This window comes from Lygodium microphyllum, chromosome 19, assembly GCF_053477565.2.
Source record: "Lygodium microphyllum isolate KBCC chromosome 19, Lygodium_microphyllum_v1.1.10, whole genome shotgun sequence".
NCBI lineage: Eukaryota > Viridiplantae > Streptophyta > Polypodiopsida > Schizaeales > Lygodiaceae > Lygodium > Lygodium microphyllum.
The window spans coordinates 80,319,262-80,337,578 of NC_141153.1; the positions used below are offsets into that span (position 1 = coordinate 80,319,262).

The following is an 18,317-nucleotide window of genomic DNA, read 5'->3' on the forward strand; positions in this document are numbered from 1 at the left end:
ATTGCTTCGATAGATAAAGGAAACAATTCATCACATAAGGCCCGCATCAAGATAGCATTGTGCTTCCACCATTGGAAAATGAATCTTTTGAAGAAAGTGGTTTTCGCTATGATTTATTTCTATTCCCTTAAAGTTCTTGGAATTTTGTGATCTTCCATTGCTTCTCTTTCTCTTCAACAGTGCCATTCCTTCCATTTTTTGCCTCTTTTGGGTACTTGTTGATAGTAGTCTTCCTTGGCTGCACATCAAAACATGGGCTCTCTACATAACACCAAGAATATGAAAAAATAACTACAAGAAAATCTAACTTTGTAGCATCAACAATCATATTTTCCATCTCTTCATAGAATCACACAAAGCAAACTACACAAACAACAAAAGCATCTTCATTAGACACAATCTCTCATGGATTTATCTTCAATAGAATATCACATATTCTTCATAGCAATGAATAAAAGATAAGAAAACTCATATTCACCATCATGTGAATGAAATCAATCATGTTAACTTCATATTAGAGCTTTCATGAATGTAGTTGTGTCTTCTTCTCTCACTATCTCTCTCATGTACAATATATAAATCTCTAAATTGAGTATCTTTCACTCCATATCTCTCTCTCTCTCACTCTCAATCACATAAATGAGAATAAAATGTAATTAATGTCAAAAATCCTCTCTTAGTCATGGAGACACCCTCCAAAGGGTATGGCTGATCCAAAGAGTCACCAACGCCACTACATTGTCCCTTTAGAGCTAATCACTGACACTGTCACTTCAAGTCTTTACTTTAGTCTTCAACTGCTACTTCTTCATTCAAATGAGTTACTTTAAATCTTACATTCTTCTCTTTTCAAGATTAGAAAACTTTCCCAAACTAAAAACTCATCTAATAGGACATATATTAAAGCATACATACCATTTACATATATACAGAAGCTCAACAAAACACCACAAAAGGTCAACAGAACACAACAAAACCACTTAGCTTCAACCAAAACCATTCCAAGTCATCAAAACCCTTTCAAAACATGTCCAATCATAGTCAAAATCAATCATTCACAATCTCAATCTTTCAACAATACAAAAAACAAACATAATTAGAACACGTCAAAACTAATAAAACCACCAACAAAACCTATCAAGACATCACAACTCAATCAAAAAACAAACATAATTAGAACACGTCAAAACTAATAAAACCACCAACAAAACCTATCAAGACATCACAACTCAATCAAAAACCATGAAAAACTAATCATGCATACTCAACCACTACCAAAAATATCTAGCACTTTCAAAACCAACTAATCCCAACAAATCATGCACTAAAATAGCCATTTAAAAAGGCCCAAAATACAATCATTTTCACTCTCAACATGCTTATTTCTTCATAAATTTTTGGAGAGATTAGATGATAGCTTCAAATCTCTCTCTCTCTCTCTCTCTCTCTCTCTCTCTCTCTCTCTCTCTCTCTCTCTCTCTCTCTCTCTCTCTCTCTCTCTCTCTCTCTCTCTCTCTCTCTCTGTGTGTGTGTGTGTGTGTGTGTGTGTGTGTGTGTGTGTGTGTGTGTGTGTGTGTGTGTGTGTGTGTGTGTGTGTGTGTGCGCGCACGCTCGCGCATGTGCACTTATTGTCACTATTTTGTAATAGACTGTGTAACACAAGAGAGAAGAGAAACATATAAAAGAAGAAGTACACTGCACAAAGAACTCTCTAGAAACGAGATGCTTAGGAAATGGAATCCATATGCTAAGACAAGAGCCACTATAGAAACTATAGTGAGTATTACAATGCATTGCATGGTATTATCAATATTATGTTACAATAATATAATATGTTATGTACATTGCACCTTGTAAAATGATCCATTATGCATTTAATCTGCTTAGATCAACAAAAATATTATTGAACTTATCATATTCCTAGGATTTTTTTTTTTAGTTTTGTTCCTTTAACTCCCATATGCTTCTTGATAAAAAAAAGTATTGTCCTATTGATTCATCAATTGATGCATTTAGAATGATTAGGAGACAAAACAAAGCATGAAAAATACTTAGATGAACATATAATATGGTTAGATACCTTTAGAGATGGAAAAGAATAATTTTTGAGACGGGACCAAAAAAGTCACTTTTTGGAGTTAAAATTAATCCCCCTACTGATGTGGCACTTATGAGAAGTATTGGAGCATGAAGTAGTTATGTACCTGCATCTGGAGGGTCCTAGGCATCACATATGTGGAGTTTAAAAAATGTAAATGGATTTGGAGGCATGTTAGTGAAAAAAATTGTATTAAAAATGAGTATTTCAACTTGCAATATGATCAGATATCTTTTTGAGAAAAAATCCCATTTTCTATGAAGTTTTTTTTTTCATTTTTTTTGGATAAAAATCAATTTGACTCATAGCACATTTTGAATAGTGGTGGATCTTAGGTGGTTAGCTGAGTGAAAAGAAGGGGAGACCCCCTTCTTTTGGAAGAGTGGTGGATCCCATCTTTGCGGAGGATGAAAATGGTAGTTAGCATGGTAAAAGAAGGGGAGACCCCTTCTTTCTAGATGGGGTCCACCACAAAAACTAGGGTGTAGCCTAGGAATGTAGGGGGGCCATGTGACAAACATGTATGCATTAATGACCATGGAAGAGGGACTAATCCAATTTTAAGGTTTCACAATCAATTCTTTTACCAGGCTCTCCTTTATTTTCCTTAATGAACTTCCTCATATGGGTCAATCTTGGTCACATCCTCTTAATGGATGGAGATTCTTTTATTCCACCCTTGACTTCTTGTACCACTCTTGGTGTGACTAAGACAACTCCCCTATAGTGGAGTTTGGCTCCTCCATATCACCTATGTGCTCTAGTGATGATGTGGTAGAGCAAATATTTCAACTTGTTAATAGTCACTATATATGCTAGTTAGCATATATGTTAGCTAGTGAATATACATGTCATATTCTAATTGTTAGCAACAATTAGCTTGTTAATAGTTAGCATATATGCTTATTAACGATCTCCTATGTGATTCTTTATTTTTTTTCTCCTATGTTAATGGCCTTGTATATGTTATACTTGTTATTTGCAAATCCTTGAACATGTAGCTCTTTCATAAGAACAAAAAGACACAAGTATAGAAAGGTGTGAGTTCCCAAGGTGAGATAATTGGATCATTAACATGAGGCTAGCATGGTATCAGTTCAATACATACAATTGACCCCATATAGAAAGGTGTGAGTTCCCAAGGTGAGATAATTGGATCATTAACATGAGGCTAGCATGGTATCAGTTCAATACATACAACTGACCCACCTACAGTACAAGGAAGGACCCCTTATTTTTCTCGACATCCTCTTTTTGGACTTCATATATTATTGCAAGTCTTACCGTAAGGCATGAATCTATGTTATATGATGAGCTCCATATGAATGTTATCTTTGTTGCATGTGTTCTCATCGAGAATACTAGAGAGAAACCTTCACAATCCTCTCCAACAAATACATGCAAACCAAATATATGCTAACATTTAACTAGCTAACATTGTACTTGAAGAGACTAACAACCAATGAACTTCAAGCATGTTAGAGTCTTTCAAGACTCTTGGATCCATGCCATCAATGTGAAGGGTAGTTGAAATTCTCTTTCATGTAGTAGAATGTGCTCCCTTTCAGGTATTGTACCTTTGGAGCCATCCACCTGGCTAGAAAAGGCCAAAATAGTAAATTATATGTAGTAGTATTTGAAAGTATGTGGTTGCTAGCTATCATCCATGAACTTGTTGCTAGACAAGTCCCTCGACTTCTCCCTATTCTATATGTTGATCGATGTAGTCGGGTTTGGTGATCACCTTACGTTTTTGGCAGGGCCTTTTGGGTGTGTCTCATTGAAGGTCAATCTTTTTAACCATTATTATGATTTTTGTATTATGGATGTTGGTTCGCACTTTGTGGTATTTCCATGTTAAGAGAAATCCTATTCCCTGGAGAATATCAACTAAAACAAATGTTCCCTCCAAAATGGTGGTATCCACAAGTTACAACCCCACTTTCATGTACTGGTTTAGAAGCCCACATAGTAGGTACTATACAAGTTGTCAATAACTTCCCCTTTGTATGTTGTCAAGCCCTCGTTAATTGTTTTCTTTTGATATCCCATCATCCAAGTGTAACATCGAAAAATATAGTACTTCAATACGTTTTGAGATTCCAATTACATCCACAAAACTAATCAAGTTTACACTACTAGCCCCATGCTTTTGAAATATGTGAACAAGCAAAAAAGCATGCAAGGTTAACATGCTTACATCCTATGCGACTATTTTGGAAATATAGATCATATGATCATAATGCATACCATGAGTCCTTGGCTTTGTCCTACAATATCTTTCAATAATCTCTTAATGTGGGCTTTGATAGTAGATGATATAGGCTTACATTGGGTGCCTAGCTTCCCTTAGATTCTAATGCAAACCCCATGCCATTCGAACTTGAGGTGGAGGTTCTTATGGATGAAGAAGTAAGGATTTCAATGTTACTCCCTAGTGGATATCAAAGGATGTAAGAGATATCTTGGAGTTTCTTGATAATGTAACTCCTAAATATAAGTTTAAGTTCAATAGTAGTACAATTGGAAAAATAGTCTAATGCTATTTATCTTGTATGAGTTGTTTACCTCCTACTGTTGTAAGTTGTGAACCATGAGTATAGCAGTCATTAGTTTGTTCTTTCTCACTAGCATTGTTGTGAAAAAAACCTTTGCCAAGGATAAACAAAATGTTTGGTTTACATGTCCAAAGGATTTCATTACATCATGTGAGATTGTGATGTAGATTAGATGCTTTTTAATCCAGAGTTGTAGGTTACCACATGAAGAAAGAACGGAGGTAAATGTCCCTAATGAACTAAAGATGTTAGAGATGCTCTAGAGTTTCTTAACAAGACAACACAACTCTTGAATATAAGTTGAAGGTCATTGCTATAGACAATTGGAAAAAGAGTTGAATGCTCTCTCACTTGTATAAGTTGTATATCTCTCACTCTTGTAGTTTGCCAACCATGAATATATGTAATAGTTTATAATTTGTTTTTAATCATTGGCATTGTTGTGAGGGAACAATTGGCAAAAACTCTTGTATAATTCAATATGATTTCACAAATAAAAAAGTATTTGGTTTACATATCCCAAAGGATATCATACATCATAAATTGCAAAATGTAAATATATATGTACAAAGATACAATAAGCCTACTCTTCAACTTGTTTTTTCTCTTCAGTTTCTCCTCTTAGGCTTCTCTAGCTCTTTAGCTTCTCCCTCCATTTCATCAAAGATAAGATATCTCCTTGCAACAGACACTCTTTTCTGGAAGAATGTAAAACAAGATTGAAATATTCTCTCTTATCTATTGGTCTCTCTCTCTCTCTCTCTCTCTCTCTCTCTCTCTCTCTCTCTCTCTCTCTCTCTCTCTCTCTCTCTCTCTCTCTCTCTCTCTCTCTCTCTCTCTCTCTCTGTGTGTGCCATTTGAAGCCTTCTCAATGAATTTGAAGCATTTCAACTTTGAATGTGTTAATTACAAACTTGATTTTAGGCAAACGCAAGGTTTACATGAATGTCTTGAAATATATCCCTAAAAATCTCAGCCACATATGAAGGTTTCTTGCTACAAATCTAAAGATTATCAAAAGATTTGAAGTGATTTGGGGATTTCATGCACAAGTGACCCATATGAAACTTTTGATGACTAAACTTGGCTCCTTGAACATTCAAGAACAAGGAGTAAATTGAGAACTAATGATGCTAGTGACTATTTAAGAACTAAAAATCAAAGACCTCTCTCATCTTGATCATATCGATGTGCAATCTATTAATGGAAAAGTGTAGTGTTTTTGGTTGGGGATTTATTGATCTTAGTATGAAGCCAACAATGTTTAGAGCTTGCATGGCTATGCTAGGATGTGTGAATGCATCCCCTAGTGATTGAGAAAGGTTGTGAATGTAAATTTGATCACATGACAATAGAATGGGTAAGATACTATACAAGGGTCAATTTGCATGCAACTAAAGAGGATTCAATTTAAGCTTTCCTAATTGTGAATTAAGGGGAAAATATGATTGGTGGTTATGATAATGTCAAGCAATACATAAACCAAGCTTGCATCATTTTAGAGACTCAAGTGGTACTCCATCTTTAATTTAAATGCCCCAAAAAGTATCGATTGTAGAAATACCTCAATGCTACACCTTCCATCCATGCAAGCCGAGTCAATCACTCCTAAACCTTGCGGTCGTGTGTGATAAGAGCTACCATTCCTCAAGATAACGCCTCATAGAATATCTTTGGGGTTGATTTTCCACATGCATGCTACAAGAGAACCTTTTAGTCCTTGCAAGAGTGCTGTTGAGTACTCTATACATGCCTTGGAAGATATTAAGCCCACTGAGATACATGCCTTGAAGATATTAAGCCCACTTAGATACATTTGAAGGATTTGACAACTTGACCACGACATGGCATAGAGCATAAAATACTAAGCATCCCAAGACTTGACCTTACATCTTGACCTCAAAAAGTACCAAGTTACTTACATGATGACCTAGACATAACATTGTGATGTGAAATTTGATTCCCAATTCCCAAGGACATAAACCTTGGATATGTCTTCACTAAGTGATCCCTCACTTAAGGAAACTCCCATCCTACAATTACTCGGCTTCATAAAGACCATTGTAGATCAAGAGAGAAATATCCTAGACAGGAAATATGCTAGACAAAGAGAACATCAATCAACTATGCCATAACATGAAGGACCGTGTTAGAACTTGGTTGGCTGATACAGAATATGATCCCTCACTTAAGGAAACTCCCATCCTACAATTACTCGGCTTCATAAAGACCATTGTAGATCAAGAGAGAAATATGCTAGACAAGAAATATGCTAGACAAAGAAAACATCAATCAACTATGCCATAACATGAAGGACCATGTTAGAACTTGGTTGGCTGATACAGAATATGGATAGAGGGAGAACATTTGACCAAGTAGTAGTTGATCTAGAGTTTATAAGCATCACAAGGGCCCTCATAGAAAGTGCATCACAATAGACTCTTAGATCATTAAGAAGCCAAAAGAAACCTAAAGGAGGAGATGGAAACAACTAGGAAGACGATAGATACTACCAAAGTTCCAAAAAACTTCGAAGTTAGTGTGCCATGGCTATCACTGAGAAAGTTATTGACAACTCTATGGCTAATCAAAGACAACTCTATGGCTAATAAAAGTAGTACATTGCTTGCAATCAATTTGCCAAGCCAACTAGGACTAGGTTTCGGAGCCAAGAAACAGTAAATTCCCAATAGCTATTAAGCAACTCAAGAAGTATATGACAAGAGATGGGAGTGTGTGGCTTCTTAGAACTATTTGAGCAAATCTCTGAGGCTAGCAATCTCAAGATAAGTGAAAAAAACACAAATTTTTAGGTTGTCCCTAGAGAGAGGTTCAAGAGTCTAGACACAACAAAGAAAGCTAAATCATTGCAAATTATCTATTCATAAGATGATTCTTTGATGTTGACTATGCAAAAGATATTGTAGTAAAGCTCATGAATATTAGCCAAAAAGAGGAGGCCATTAGACTTTTATGTGGTGAGCAACAATCTTGAGAAGTGCTACAAAGCCTCGGCCTTAACTCAGGTTTAGATAGGATAAATCTCAATGGAAGGTTTGAGGAAGCCATAAGGGTATATGGGGTGTTGAATGAGAGGAACAAAAGCAAAGCACAAACTACGAGAATGCCCCGAGCCTAGGACTAGAATCTATAACCAACTATAGATGGTATGGTCACAACATAACCGTTTGTCAAGCCCCAAGAAGGCTTCCATATCTAAACCGATATGCCAACAACTCATATCCAACTAGTAGAGGACTGACTTAAACAAAGTATCTCCTCTAGCCCTACCTCTACCAAATGATGAAAGGCCTACACTAAAGGTAAATACCAATCTCAGAATAATCCCAAGACTTCCTAGCCCAATAATTAGTCACCCACTAGGCAACGCTCTTTTTTTGAGGAACCACTAGATAAATAATTAATTGTATGCCTCATTTGACCATAACAATGAGGGAAACACCAATCTTGTAGACTATAAACAAATTCCAATGATGGTATTAGGACAAGGTTAACAATGAGGCATAGTCTAACAATGAGAGAATTTCCTACTGGCATTTACAATCAACTTGAGCACATGGTATTGAGATTCGCCAAAAAAACTACCATGCTATACTCAAAATTTGTTGGTATGGTGCGTATATTGAGGGGATTTCTGTGATAACATGATATCACATTCAACGATTATGCTTCAACATCATGAATCATACTGAGTACTTTTTTGTTTCACAAAGCTGAGAACCACAGATAATTTCAAATTTCCATGACTTGAGTTGTTAATTTACTAGCTCCTCTACCCTAGCTGCCATTGCAGGCTCCAAATCAAAAAGAAGTCCAGATCTACAACTCAAAAAACTAGGGCTTTCCTGGTTGAAATAAGGAATGCCATTCATTGTCAATTAATTCTCTGATCTTAAATACAACCATTGCCTGGAATCACAGGGGCACCCAAGGTCAAGGGACTGTAGAAACTACCTACACTTGTCTATCATAATATAATCTAAAAGCAGACAAACAAAACCCTAGGTCAGATAAACATTCCCCAAATTTCTAAATCCTCTAAAAGGAGAGAGACAAAACCCCAATGGACTAAACATTTCTCAAATCTCAACATCCCAGATTTGTGGCAACATTTACAGCAGCTTAGGTCTTGCTTAGTCCAAGATAACACGAACCTACTATGTATCAAAATAGAGGCAGCAGCTTAGGTCTTGCTTAGTCCAAGATAACAAGGAACCTACTGTGTATCAAAATAAAGGGCTACAAAAGGTCAGGCTTGAGGCATTCGCACAATGCCTTACCACAATGGATATCCTGATTTTGAATACTAAGCTTCTCTGCATTTCAGATAAATTGGCCTCGCAGTTTCTTATGAAGAAAACCAGGAGAGCAATTAAAGAAAAGGAATAAAATAATTAATCATGATATGAGTTTAAAAAATCTCAAGCCATGTACATTTGATTTTCCACAAGGCTGTGGACTGAATTGAGTAAACATCAAACAGATTTATGAATGCTGACATCATGCATAAGGTGGTGGTCAAATCTTTGAAGAAGTCTACACTTCCTTCATGAGACTTGTCCTCTCAAATATACCAGCAGCAAATGTACTTGGCCAAACATTGCTTTTGATTTCACATACAAACAGCTATTACCTCCATAAGTGATTGAAAGATAGTGAAATCTGGTATAAGGTATTTATATTTCCAGCTTTAGCAGCTTCTCTTCAAGTACCATATGATATTTTTTATTTCTCAACAATTTACTTCTCTAAACATGAGACTTGGAGCAATGGAGATGAGGCATTGTAGGTTGGTCATAACTAGCTGCACTGAATAAGTTGAGGGCCTAATTTCTCTAAACATGAGACTTGGAGCAATGGAGATGGGGCATGACATTTTTTGCAATGTCCTAATAGCAATTACTATATAAAGACAAACATTCAGACCTAGCCTTGTGGCTAATCATGCTCCTACAGCTCCTGTATGATCACAGCACATAAGAGGCACATTTCACATACAGATTAAATCCAAGGGTGTGGCTAATCATGCTCCTATAGATACTGGAAGACAGTTTCTGAATGATAATGGCACAAAGAAAGCAAATTTCGCATACAGATGGCATCCAAAACATTTGTGAACAACCACAAGACAAGACCTTGTGTTCTTGCAGTTAAACTTAAACTTACGCAAAGCATACTACAAACTACGCATCCTGTGTCTTCATGCATGCTACAAACTTATGCCAATGATTTCTGCGTAGCAACAAGACAAGACCGTATGCTCTTAAACTTATGCAAGCATACTACAAACCACACATGCTTTGTCTCCATGCAATTACATTTGCCAAAAGAGAACTATGCACAGAAGCAACAGAATTTTGGCTTTCATAAAACTTTCATTAGAACTGTGAGATTCCTCAGTGTTACAATTCAACACAAAACTAAAATACAAGACTTAGGCCCCTGCCTCCTAAATTCATTGTTTACAATTGTCCAACTTGACGAATCAACTCACAACAAATTATTATGAAGTGCTGAATGTTTACTGCACTGCTGTTCAGACTGCCACAGCAGATTTTTCTGAGAAAAACCTGGCATGCTTCTCTAGCTCAATCTTGTTGGCACCAACCAACCGCTGGACCTCTGCACCATTCTCATCGATAAACAAAAAGGTTGGCATGGCTCTAATTTCAAATGCCTCACTGACAGTCTGCAAGCAACATTTTGATGTTACTAGCTAACATTCAGAGAAGAGGGAACCATGCTGCTGCTTATGATATGTATATGTACATATACTACACAGAAAAACGAAAGAAATGCTTACAGGGACTTCATCCACATCCACTTTAAGGAACACGAGGTTTGGATATTTCTCAGACAGTTCAGCGAAAAATGGAGCCATGAACTTGCAAGGTCCACACCAGCTTGCCGTGAAATCAATTACAATCTAAGCAGAGAACAAAATTCAGTGCCTCCGGATTGCCAATTCAACAGGAAATCAAAATTAAAAGATGGCACCATTGCTTGAGAGGCATTTGCCACAACCAAATCATTTTGTCTTCTTTGATCGTTTTACCAATTGAAGGGAAAATCCGAAACCATAAGTGACTCAAATCTTTTCAACGAGCTTAAAACACGTTCGTACAAAAATTGATTGTTCTGCTAATTGAAGGGAAAATTCGAAACCATAAGGGACTCAAATCTTTTCAACAAGCTTAAAACACGTTCATAAGAAAATGCTGATTACACATACATACCACTTTTCCTTCGGCTGCGGCTGCTTCCCGTTGCTGTTTAAACGCTTCAGCATTGTTACAAACAATGACATTTCCATGAGAGGCAGCCATAGTTGAACCTACTGGTCTGCAGCAAAAGACTATTGTTATAAACCGGTGATAATTCTCGTTCTGGAGGATTTGACAAAACCAAAACCCTATCATACTTTTTGGATAGTACGGAGCCCATTATCAGAACCCCACCAGAACGCAGAAGAGATCGAGGATAGGACAAGGATGTGAAGGCGGCCTGTGAATGCCAACAGGGAGCTTCTCGATGATGTTTTAAGTTTACATGATGTTAATTACTTACCGACACAAAGTGAAAAAGGCTCTGAAAAAGAAGAGAAGAGCTACAGCCACAGAGATTTCCAAACCGGACAACGCGGCTATGAAAATAGAAACAAACAACTCTACAAATACTCTGCAACAGTGGGCTTTCACGAGTGCAAAACTAGGAATTTTTTGGCAAAAGCACACGCAATTTCCACTTAAATGAGAGTGGAAACTAGGAAATTGTATCCTTGCGGGCAAAATCCTTAATAAAGAAATCAAACTAGCGAGACACAGACACAGACTGACAGAGGGACTTATAATCGAACTAGCCACGACAAATCGTAAGCATGAAACGGGCGTGCCAGCTATGCACAGACCGCTGATTGCAAAACGAAAGAGCACTGGACAGACAACATAACAATGGAATTTAGCTGCTAGTGCTATCCTGCAGGAAAAACAGTAAGAATTCTCTAGATCCTTACATCACGGGCTACAGGTTAGTGGAGGACAAATTTTGTAAACTGAAGAGACCAGAACACTTCTGGCAGCACTAAAATTACCTCTGGTAATTCCCTGCATCCTTAAATAATAGGTTAGTCGTGGACCAAAATTTCCACACCTCTGGTTATTCTCTAGATCCTTAAATCACAGGTTAGTGGTAGCCCAAAATCTGTAAACTAACGAGACCAGGCACTAAAACTTACCTCTGGTTGCTCTAGAAAGACCCTTAACTCTTGAGCAAAAGACCACAGACACGATCTGCTTGCCGCAGAACTTGCCTTAAGGGAGAACGTTGGACTACTGATTCTTTATTCTGAACAAGACCTCACGAGTCACAGGCACGACGCTTGCGGCAAAGTTTGAGATGTAAGGAAGCGAAGGAACAATAAAACTCTAGCCATAGATTTTAAAACAGGCATATCAGATGGCTCTTTAGCTTCTTCATGGAAGGTAAATGTTCACACTTTATTCGATGCTCCGCTCACTTTAAACCTTTTGCATCATAAGGAGGCCACAAAGGGCCCGTATACGAGGGAGAAACAAAAAGGGGAAAAAAGAAACATGAGGGGACGATGAGAAGGAAAGGGAACAGCAAGAAAATAAGGCAGGAATCAGGATAAAGAAAGGGAGAATCGAAACGGGGAGAGAGAGAGAGAGAGAGAGGACGTACCGTGCAGGCGAGCGAGCGCAGTCTGCAGAAGAGCCGGGCGGAGATGGAGGTATGAAGAGACGAGAAGATATGGTGAAAGGAGACGTAGGCAATGGCGAGATATAAGAGAAGAGCGGTAGTAGGAGGAGGCTCGTGGTGGCAGCGTGGTGGCAAGGGTCCCGATGCACGAAAGACTTTGCCTAGGCCCCATCTTCCCGTTTTCATTCGGTATATCGGTATCGGGAAGTAAACATTCCCCGCGTTGTGACGTCATGCCTGAGGTTTCTTGCCCTTATGGTTATCCTATTTTTGCTGGATGAAAGAGCTTTAAATCTATTCTACATTTCTATTCTACATTATTATTGTGCCTTTCCTTTAGGTGATGCCCAAACCACCTAAATTTTGCCTAGCCTGCTTTTCAAATTTGTATGCAAAACGAAGGTGTAATAATGATTATGTGCCATAATGATTACATGTGATCTTCACTCCCTCAACATTACTCATGCTCCTACCCCTTACCTTAGGTGAAAGAGCTTTAAATCTATTCTATATTATTATTGTAAAAGATTAGATAGATATAGATATTAGTTTATTGTAATTGTTATTATTATTATTTTGTTATTCATATTATTGTTATTATAATTATGTTTACTTTACTAATAATTTTTTTAGGATATGTGTTTTCAAACATGACTTTCATTATTGAGAGATAGAAGTATCCTTTGCCTCATTGATTGCGATTCGTGGGGCATTATTAGAAGCTTATATTGACTCTTTTAAACTTAGGAAGTTGTTTAGTGTGTGAGCTATAATTTTATTGGCAGGAGTGGGGAGTATTGCATTGTCCTAGGGTATGATTTTCTAAGACAGGATATTGTATGGTGTGCACCATACAAACTTAGCTATACCAATTAAAAAGCCAACTCATTGGTCTAATGCACATGTATTTTATTGTAATATTTCTGTTAAAAATATTATGAGGCCGTGTGAAGTCTCGGGAAAATGACAATGTTGCATTGTGGTTAGGGACGGTTTGGTCTTTACTAATACACTCTCCACTGTGCCCAAACGAGACATGGCTTAATGAAACCGCATATTTTCATGAGAACCTCCTCTTGGGAGGAGGTTAAGGGAATAATATTGGATTTTTTAATCCTCTTTCCCCCAACCGAAGCATGGCTGAGGGAAGAGGATGGTGCTAAATGGAGAATGTAGAGGTGGAGGGGAGGGACTGCATGCAAGCTCCACGTGGGAGAGGGAGGCCCTACCCCCCCTCTTCCCATAAATACCTCCCCCTCTAAAGGACAATGGGGAAGAGAGAGAGGAAGATATACGGGAAGCTGTCAGAGGGAAGGAGGAGGTTGAAATCGAGAGGAAGAAACGATAAGGCTCCACCTGTTGTTGCCGTGAGGTACGAGAGACGGAGGACGGGGATTACGTGAGGAAGTGAAAGGGCCGCCGCCATGGAGTCGCCCGCCGCTGAGGATCTATGCCAGCATTGAGGCCAGCCGCCGTCTGTACTCTCCTCCCTTAGAACACGTAGAAGCACCTAGAAGCTTCTAAAAAGGAGCTTCTTAAGCCCCTTTCCCCCCTGGCTTTATTACCCCCACACCACCCCCCTCGTGTTTTACACTTCTTAGCCCCCTTTCCCCTGGTTCAAATCCACCTTACCCCCCCCCCCCCCCCCCATGTTTAACCTATATCCTTGTGTTTAAAAAACCACCCTCAACCCCCCGTGTGTAATCCTTAAGCCCCCTTTCCCTTGGGCTCCCCTCCGAGTTTAAACCCTTGGCCCCCTTCCCTTGTGCCATTTTGGAAAACCCCCCCCCCCCCCCCATGTCTTTAAAAAAAAACCCCTTAGGGCCCCTTCTTGTGGGATTGGAGATTTTCCCCCATAAAAGGGTTTTTGACCTTAAAGGTCTTATCTCCCCAGTTTTTATTTCCCCCTTAGGGCCCTTGTTCATTATAACCCTCGAACTACCCCCCTTATATCTTCTCCTAAGGCCTCCTTAGGCCCCCTTTTCCAATAACCTTTAAGGCTACTTTCCCCCCCCTTGGAGTTCCTCCCTTAGAATTCTATAAGGCCCTTTTCCCCCCAAGAGAATTTGTCCTTAGCCTTTCCTTTCAAACTCGCAAAATACCTTGGAGTTTTGTTCTTCTTCCTTTCCCGCTCTAAAGCCTCGAGGGAGCCTTCTAAAACTACTTTCGACGGAAACGGTGCAAGGGAGCGACAGTGGAATTCCGAAAAGGAGTGTAAAGCTGCTTCCACGTTCGAAGGACTACAACTGTGATGCCTCCTAAGAAAGTCCAAGGAGTAGCTGCGGGAGGGTCATCTCCCGGTATCCATGTGGATATCTCACCCCAAACCCAGGTTTTTCTTCTTAATTTTATACCGTTGTAATTTAATCATGCAAGATGAATTGTTAGGGATAGGTTATATTTTGTCCTAGTTATTCACGACGAAGGAATTTAGTTTAATGGAACATGCAAAATAGATAAAGCATAAGCGTAATTTTTTTCAATAGCTTTATGCATGGAAAATGCAAATCATGAAAGGACTCTTACGATGCATAAACTCTATGAAATTATGATTGTTAACTGCATAACTTAGCAAGGAAAAGGTTGTTTATTTAGCATGAGTTTGTTCGCAAAGAAAAGGGAAGATTAGTTGGATTTAACCTAACCTCAATTCGATAAAGTATAGGATTGAAAAATCAATTGACACATAGATAACAAATCATGCGGAGGTAATCTCGATATTACCTTCTGAAGTTAACCAAATTAATATAGACTTAGAAATACCTATGCTGCGAAATATTCATTGGGAATGAACTAAATTCCAAGAAACGTCTATACCTTAAATACTTGTCCACATTCCCTGAATGTAGGGTCAGTAAATTGTAATCGAAAAAGGAACTAGGGTTTGTCCCTGAGATTCTTACAAGAATGAAGCTAGGAAACCCTAGGTCTAACAACGTCAGCTTAAAGAACCCGAAAAGATTGATTCGTGATTCCATTATCGCATAGTACGATGTGGCACTTGTACAGCAAGTACGAAGTCATATGGTCTTGGGATTGGTTCACAAGAAGGAATGCAAATTCTCGCAACGAGGATGGTGGATCCTTATGCAAAGTTATCTTGCAAGAGGATGTGTACTTTGATATTCTCCTTGGGTAAGGAAGATTAATTGGAGATTAAACCAAAAACTGAAGTACTCAATGAACTTTAAGGTTTGACCAAGTTGGGCTAATAGGGTACGCCCTAACCCAGAATATAAGGGATCTTGCCAAGTTGCAAGACACCCCAGATCGAGTGCTGGATGCATTCGAAAGGAAGGATTCCCTCCTTAGCAGTTTGCTAACAACAAAAATCGATCAATGGAAATGTTTGTGCTTGCTAGAGATTTTAGAGCAATGTTTGACTTGTTTGACCAATGAATTACAAAATAAATAAGTACTTATACTTCAGATTGAAGGCCTGAAGGTGAGAGGCAGCTTCAGTTACCCCCGACTGTCTGCCTGACCCTAACCAAGGGGGTTGTTGACCGCGCCGGGAACGTGGACCGAACCCGCCGCCGAGAGGTCTCTCCGTTGTTGAGCACTACTTGGAGCAGGAGGACGCTTGGGTGCCAGGGGGGCTCTGGCCGTAAATCCCTCGCCTTTCGGGTCCTGCACAAGAGGCTAACGTGACTCAGGATTGGATCTCGAGACCCGCATACTAGTTTATGGGCAGAAACTTGGAAAAAGTGATCCTTGTGGATTGCTGGATAGCCTTCGGGTGGATTGTGGATAAGCCTACGGGCAGAACTCTTGTATTTCAAAGTTAAGTATGATGATTTGGTAAATAAAGAACTTGTCTGATATTGTTTTTCTATGTCAAGTGATAAGATTACGTGAAGGAACCAGTGCTTAACGGGTTAATTAATAAAGCTGGTTGTTACATGTCCAACTAATGTGTTAGATAATTACATAACTAAAACAACCTGAGGAAAGTGCGGAGGATGGGCCATGGGTCCGTCCTACAGTTGGGTGGTCCCACTTGGCCGGGAACTTTTCTCAAATCACGAAGAACAGCGAGATGATCGTCAAAGGACACGAACAACAAAAGCGTTGACCTAGAGTTATGTCTTAACCCGATTTACGTTGTTTTAGGGGAACGGAATGGGACTACGCCTTATGGCAGAGAGGTTGAGCTTTGCATCCCTCTCGTTTCCCATTCTCCTTGAACCAAGTGCAGCATGAATCCGCTTCGGACCTGGCGTTTCTGCGTAAAGTAGTTCGCTTGGGTCCGACGCTAGTTGCTGTTAGGAAATGACCAATCAGGAAAACCCTAATCCAGGTCGATCCTAAGTGGGAACGGCCGGAATACTTCCGCTACGTGGCAGACGCGGAAAAACCTAGATCGCAAATCCCGTAACATTCCGTGGGAGTGCCGGGCGGAGCTTTCTAGATATCCTTTCCGATGGACTGCTAAGACGTGTCCTGGATGATACTAGTGGACACGATACATTTATGGAGTGGAAGGTTTTGTAGTAACTTTATAAGATATGTGTATTATATTGTCAACCCCTAAAGATACCAAAGTGGAGCTAAATTATATTAAACCAAACACCTTTGGATCTTCAATGCATTCGACCCTTTGGCAAGACCTATGTATGGATGTAGATGAATGAACCTCCATTAGTAGGGCCTAGAGAGAGAGAGAGAGAGAGAGGGTGTGGGGGAAGAGGAGGGAGGTTAGACAATATTTAGCCAGCCTTTGTTGAGTGATGTGTGCATGTGCTAAGGCATGGCCATATATGCATTTGGTTATGCGTGTTGGGCCTAATACATGTGCATTCTTTCACTTTCAAGTCTAGGATATCCTTGAGACTAATATATCTTCAAGTTTGAGTGATGCTTGCTTGGTCTTTAATGAGTGTCATATACATATGTGGATGAATGGACATCCATTGGAGAGGGGAATCATTAATTGGCTTTTGGCGAGCACTGTGTATGTGTTCATGCATGACTATTCTTTTGTCTTTGAGTCTAAGACACTTTCGATTTAGGGTTTTCATTTACAAATGTGTTTATCGATTGTGTCTTGAATGGCTTTGAGATTTGTCTATTGGGACTCTTATACTCTATTGAAAGTTTCATTTAGTTATCATGGAACAAAGCAAAGCAATGGACGATGTTCCAGACATAGTGCATTCGACTCCATTGAATGCAATTTAGTTGGTTGAATTAAAGAAAACAGCCACAACATCGTCTCTTCGATGCTTGCCTGCTTGGAGCCATTCGCATGGGTATAGGAGATAGTTATTCTAATTGTATTTGTGTCAAGGTATTGTGTACTTTTTGGGGAGACAGCCATTTGTGTATTTTGTTGCAGCCAAAATGTGGAGTTTAATAGAGTGAATAAAGTTAATGTGCGAAAGATGAAAGAAGTGGTAAGGCAACAGGGAGGGCATGTTACTAAATCCACAAGGACATCAAAGATTTAAAGAAACACAAAGACTGCTTCAAGTTCTTTGGAGTTTAAACGCCTCGAGACCAAGATAAATGAGTTGATGGAATTGTAGATGAGTTTATCCACACGTGTCGATCATGCGCTTGCCATTTACTCTGCAGAGTTGCATGAACAAGCTAAAGGTTTCTACCGTGTTGTGTGCGAGACAAAGCACACCCAGAGTGTTCTTCAACAAGTCTCGGAGTGGTTTGAGTGGTGAAGTGAGGGAACTTTTGGCAATTGTCTCTAAGACAAGCAGGTTGATAAATTTGTTACTAAATGATATGTAGGCATGGTTTTGGGGGACTTGGAGATGACCACAAGCTTGTGATTTTCCAAAGGGGTTATCGACTATCGTTCTTGCAGTTTCAAATGAATGTTAATAGGTTTAATACCTTGCTATAGCAATTGAGTAGTCAAATGAACGGTCACAATTGAGGAGGACTTGCTTGGATGAGACTTATGA

At 39.1% G+C, this 18,317-nt stretch overlaps 1 protein-coding gene across 11 annotated transcripts; it reads right to left on the reverse strand.

Moving 5' to 3' along the window:
* Positions 1-5,126: 5,126 nt before the first annotated feature.
* Positions 5,127-12,588, reverse strand: LOC148020082 (thioredoxin H-type-like). 11 transcript variants are annotated; one of them, XM_087700359.1, is made up of 5 exons: positions 12,379-12,510; positions 11,099-11,181; positions 10,914-11,019; positions 10,481-10,603; positions 10,026-10,366 (listed from the first exon to the last, which is right to left on the reverse strand). In XM_087700359.1, exons 2-5 carry the CDS (start codon positions 11,119-11,121, stop codon positions 10,214-10,216), a joined length of 405 nt encoding a protein of 134 aa, XP_087556485.1. In that variant the 5' UTR covers positions 11,122-11,181; positions 12,379-12,510; the 3' UTR covers positions 10,026-10,213. The 11 variants fall into 11 exon arrangements, with proteins under 11 accessions (XP_087556488.1, XP_087556493.1, XP_087556485.1 ...); XM_087700366.1 differs by lacking the exon at positions 12,379-12,510 and adding an exon at positions 11,987-12,206; XM_087700365.1 differs by lacking the exon at positions 12,379-12,510 and adding an exon at positions 11,912-12,070.
* Positions 12,589-18,317: the final 5,729 nt, after the last annotated feature.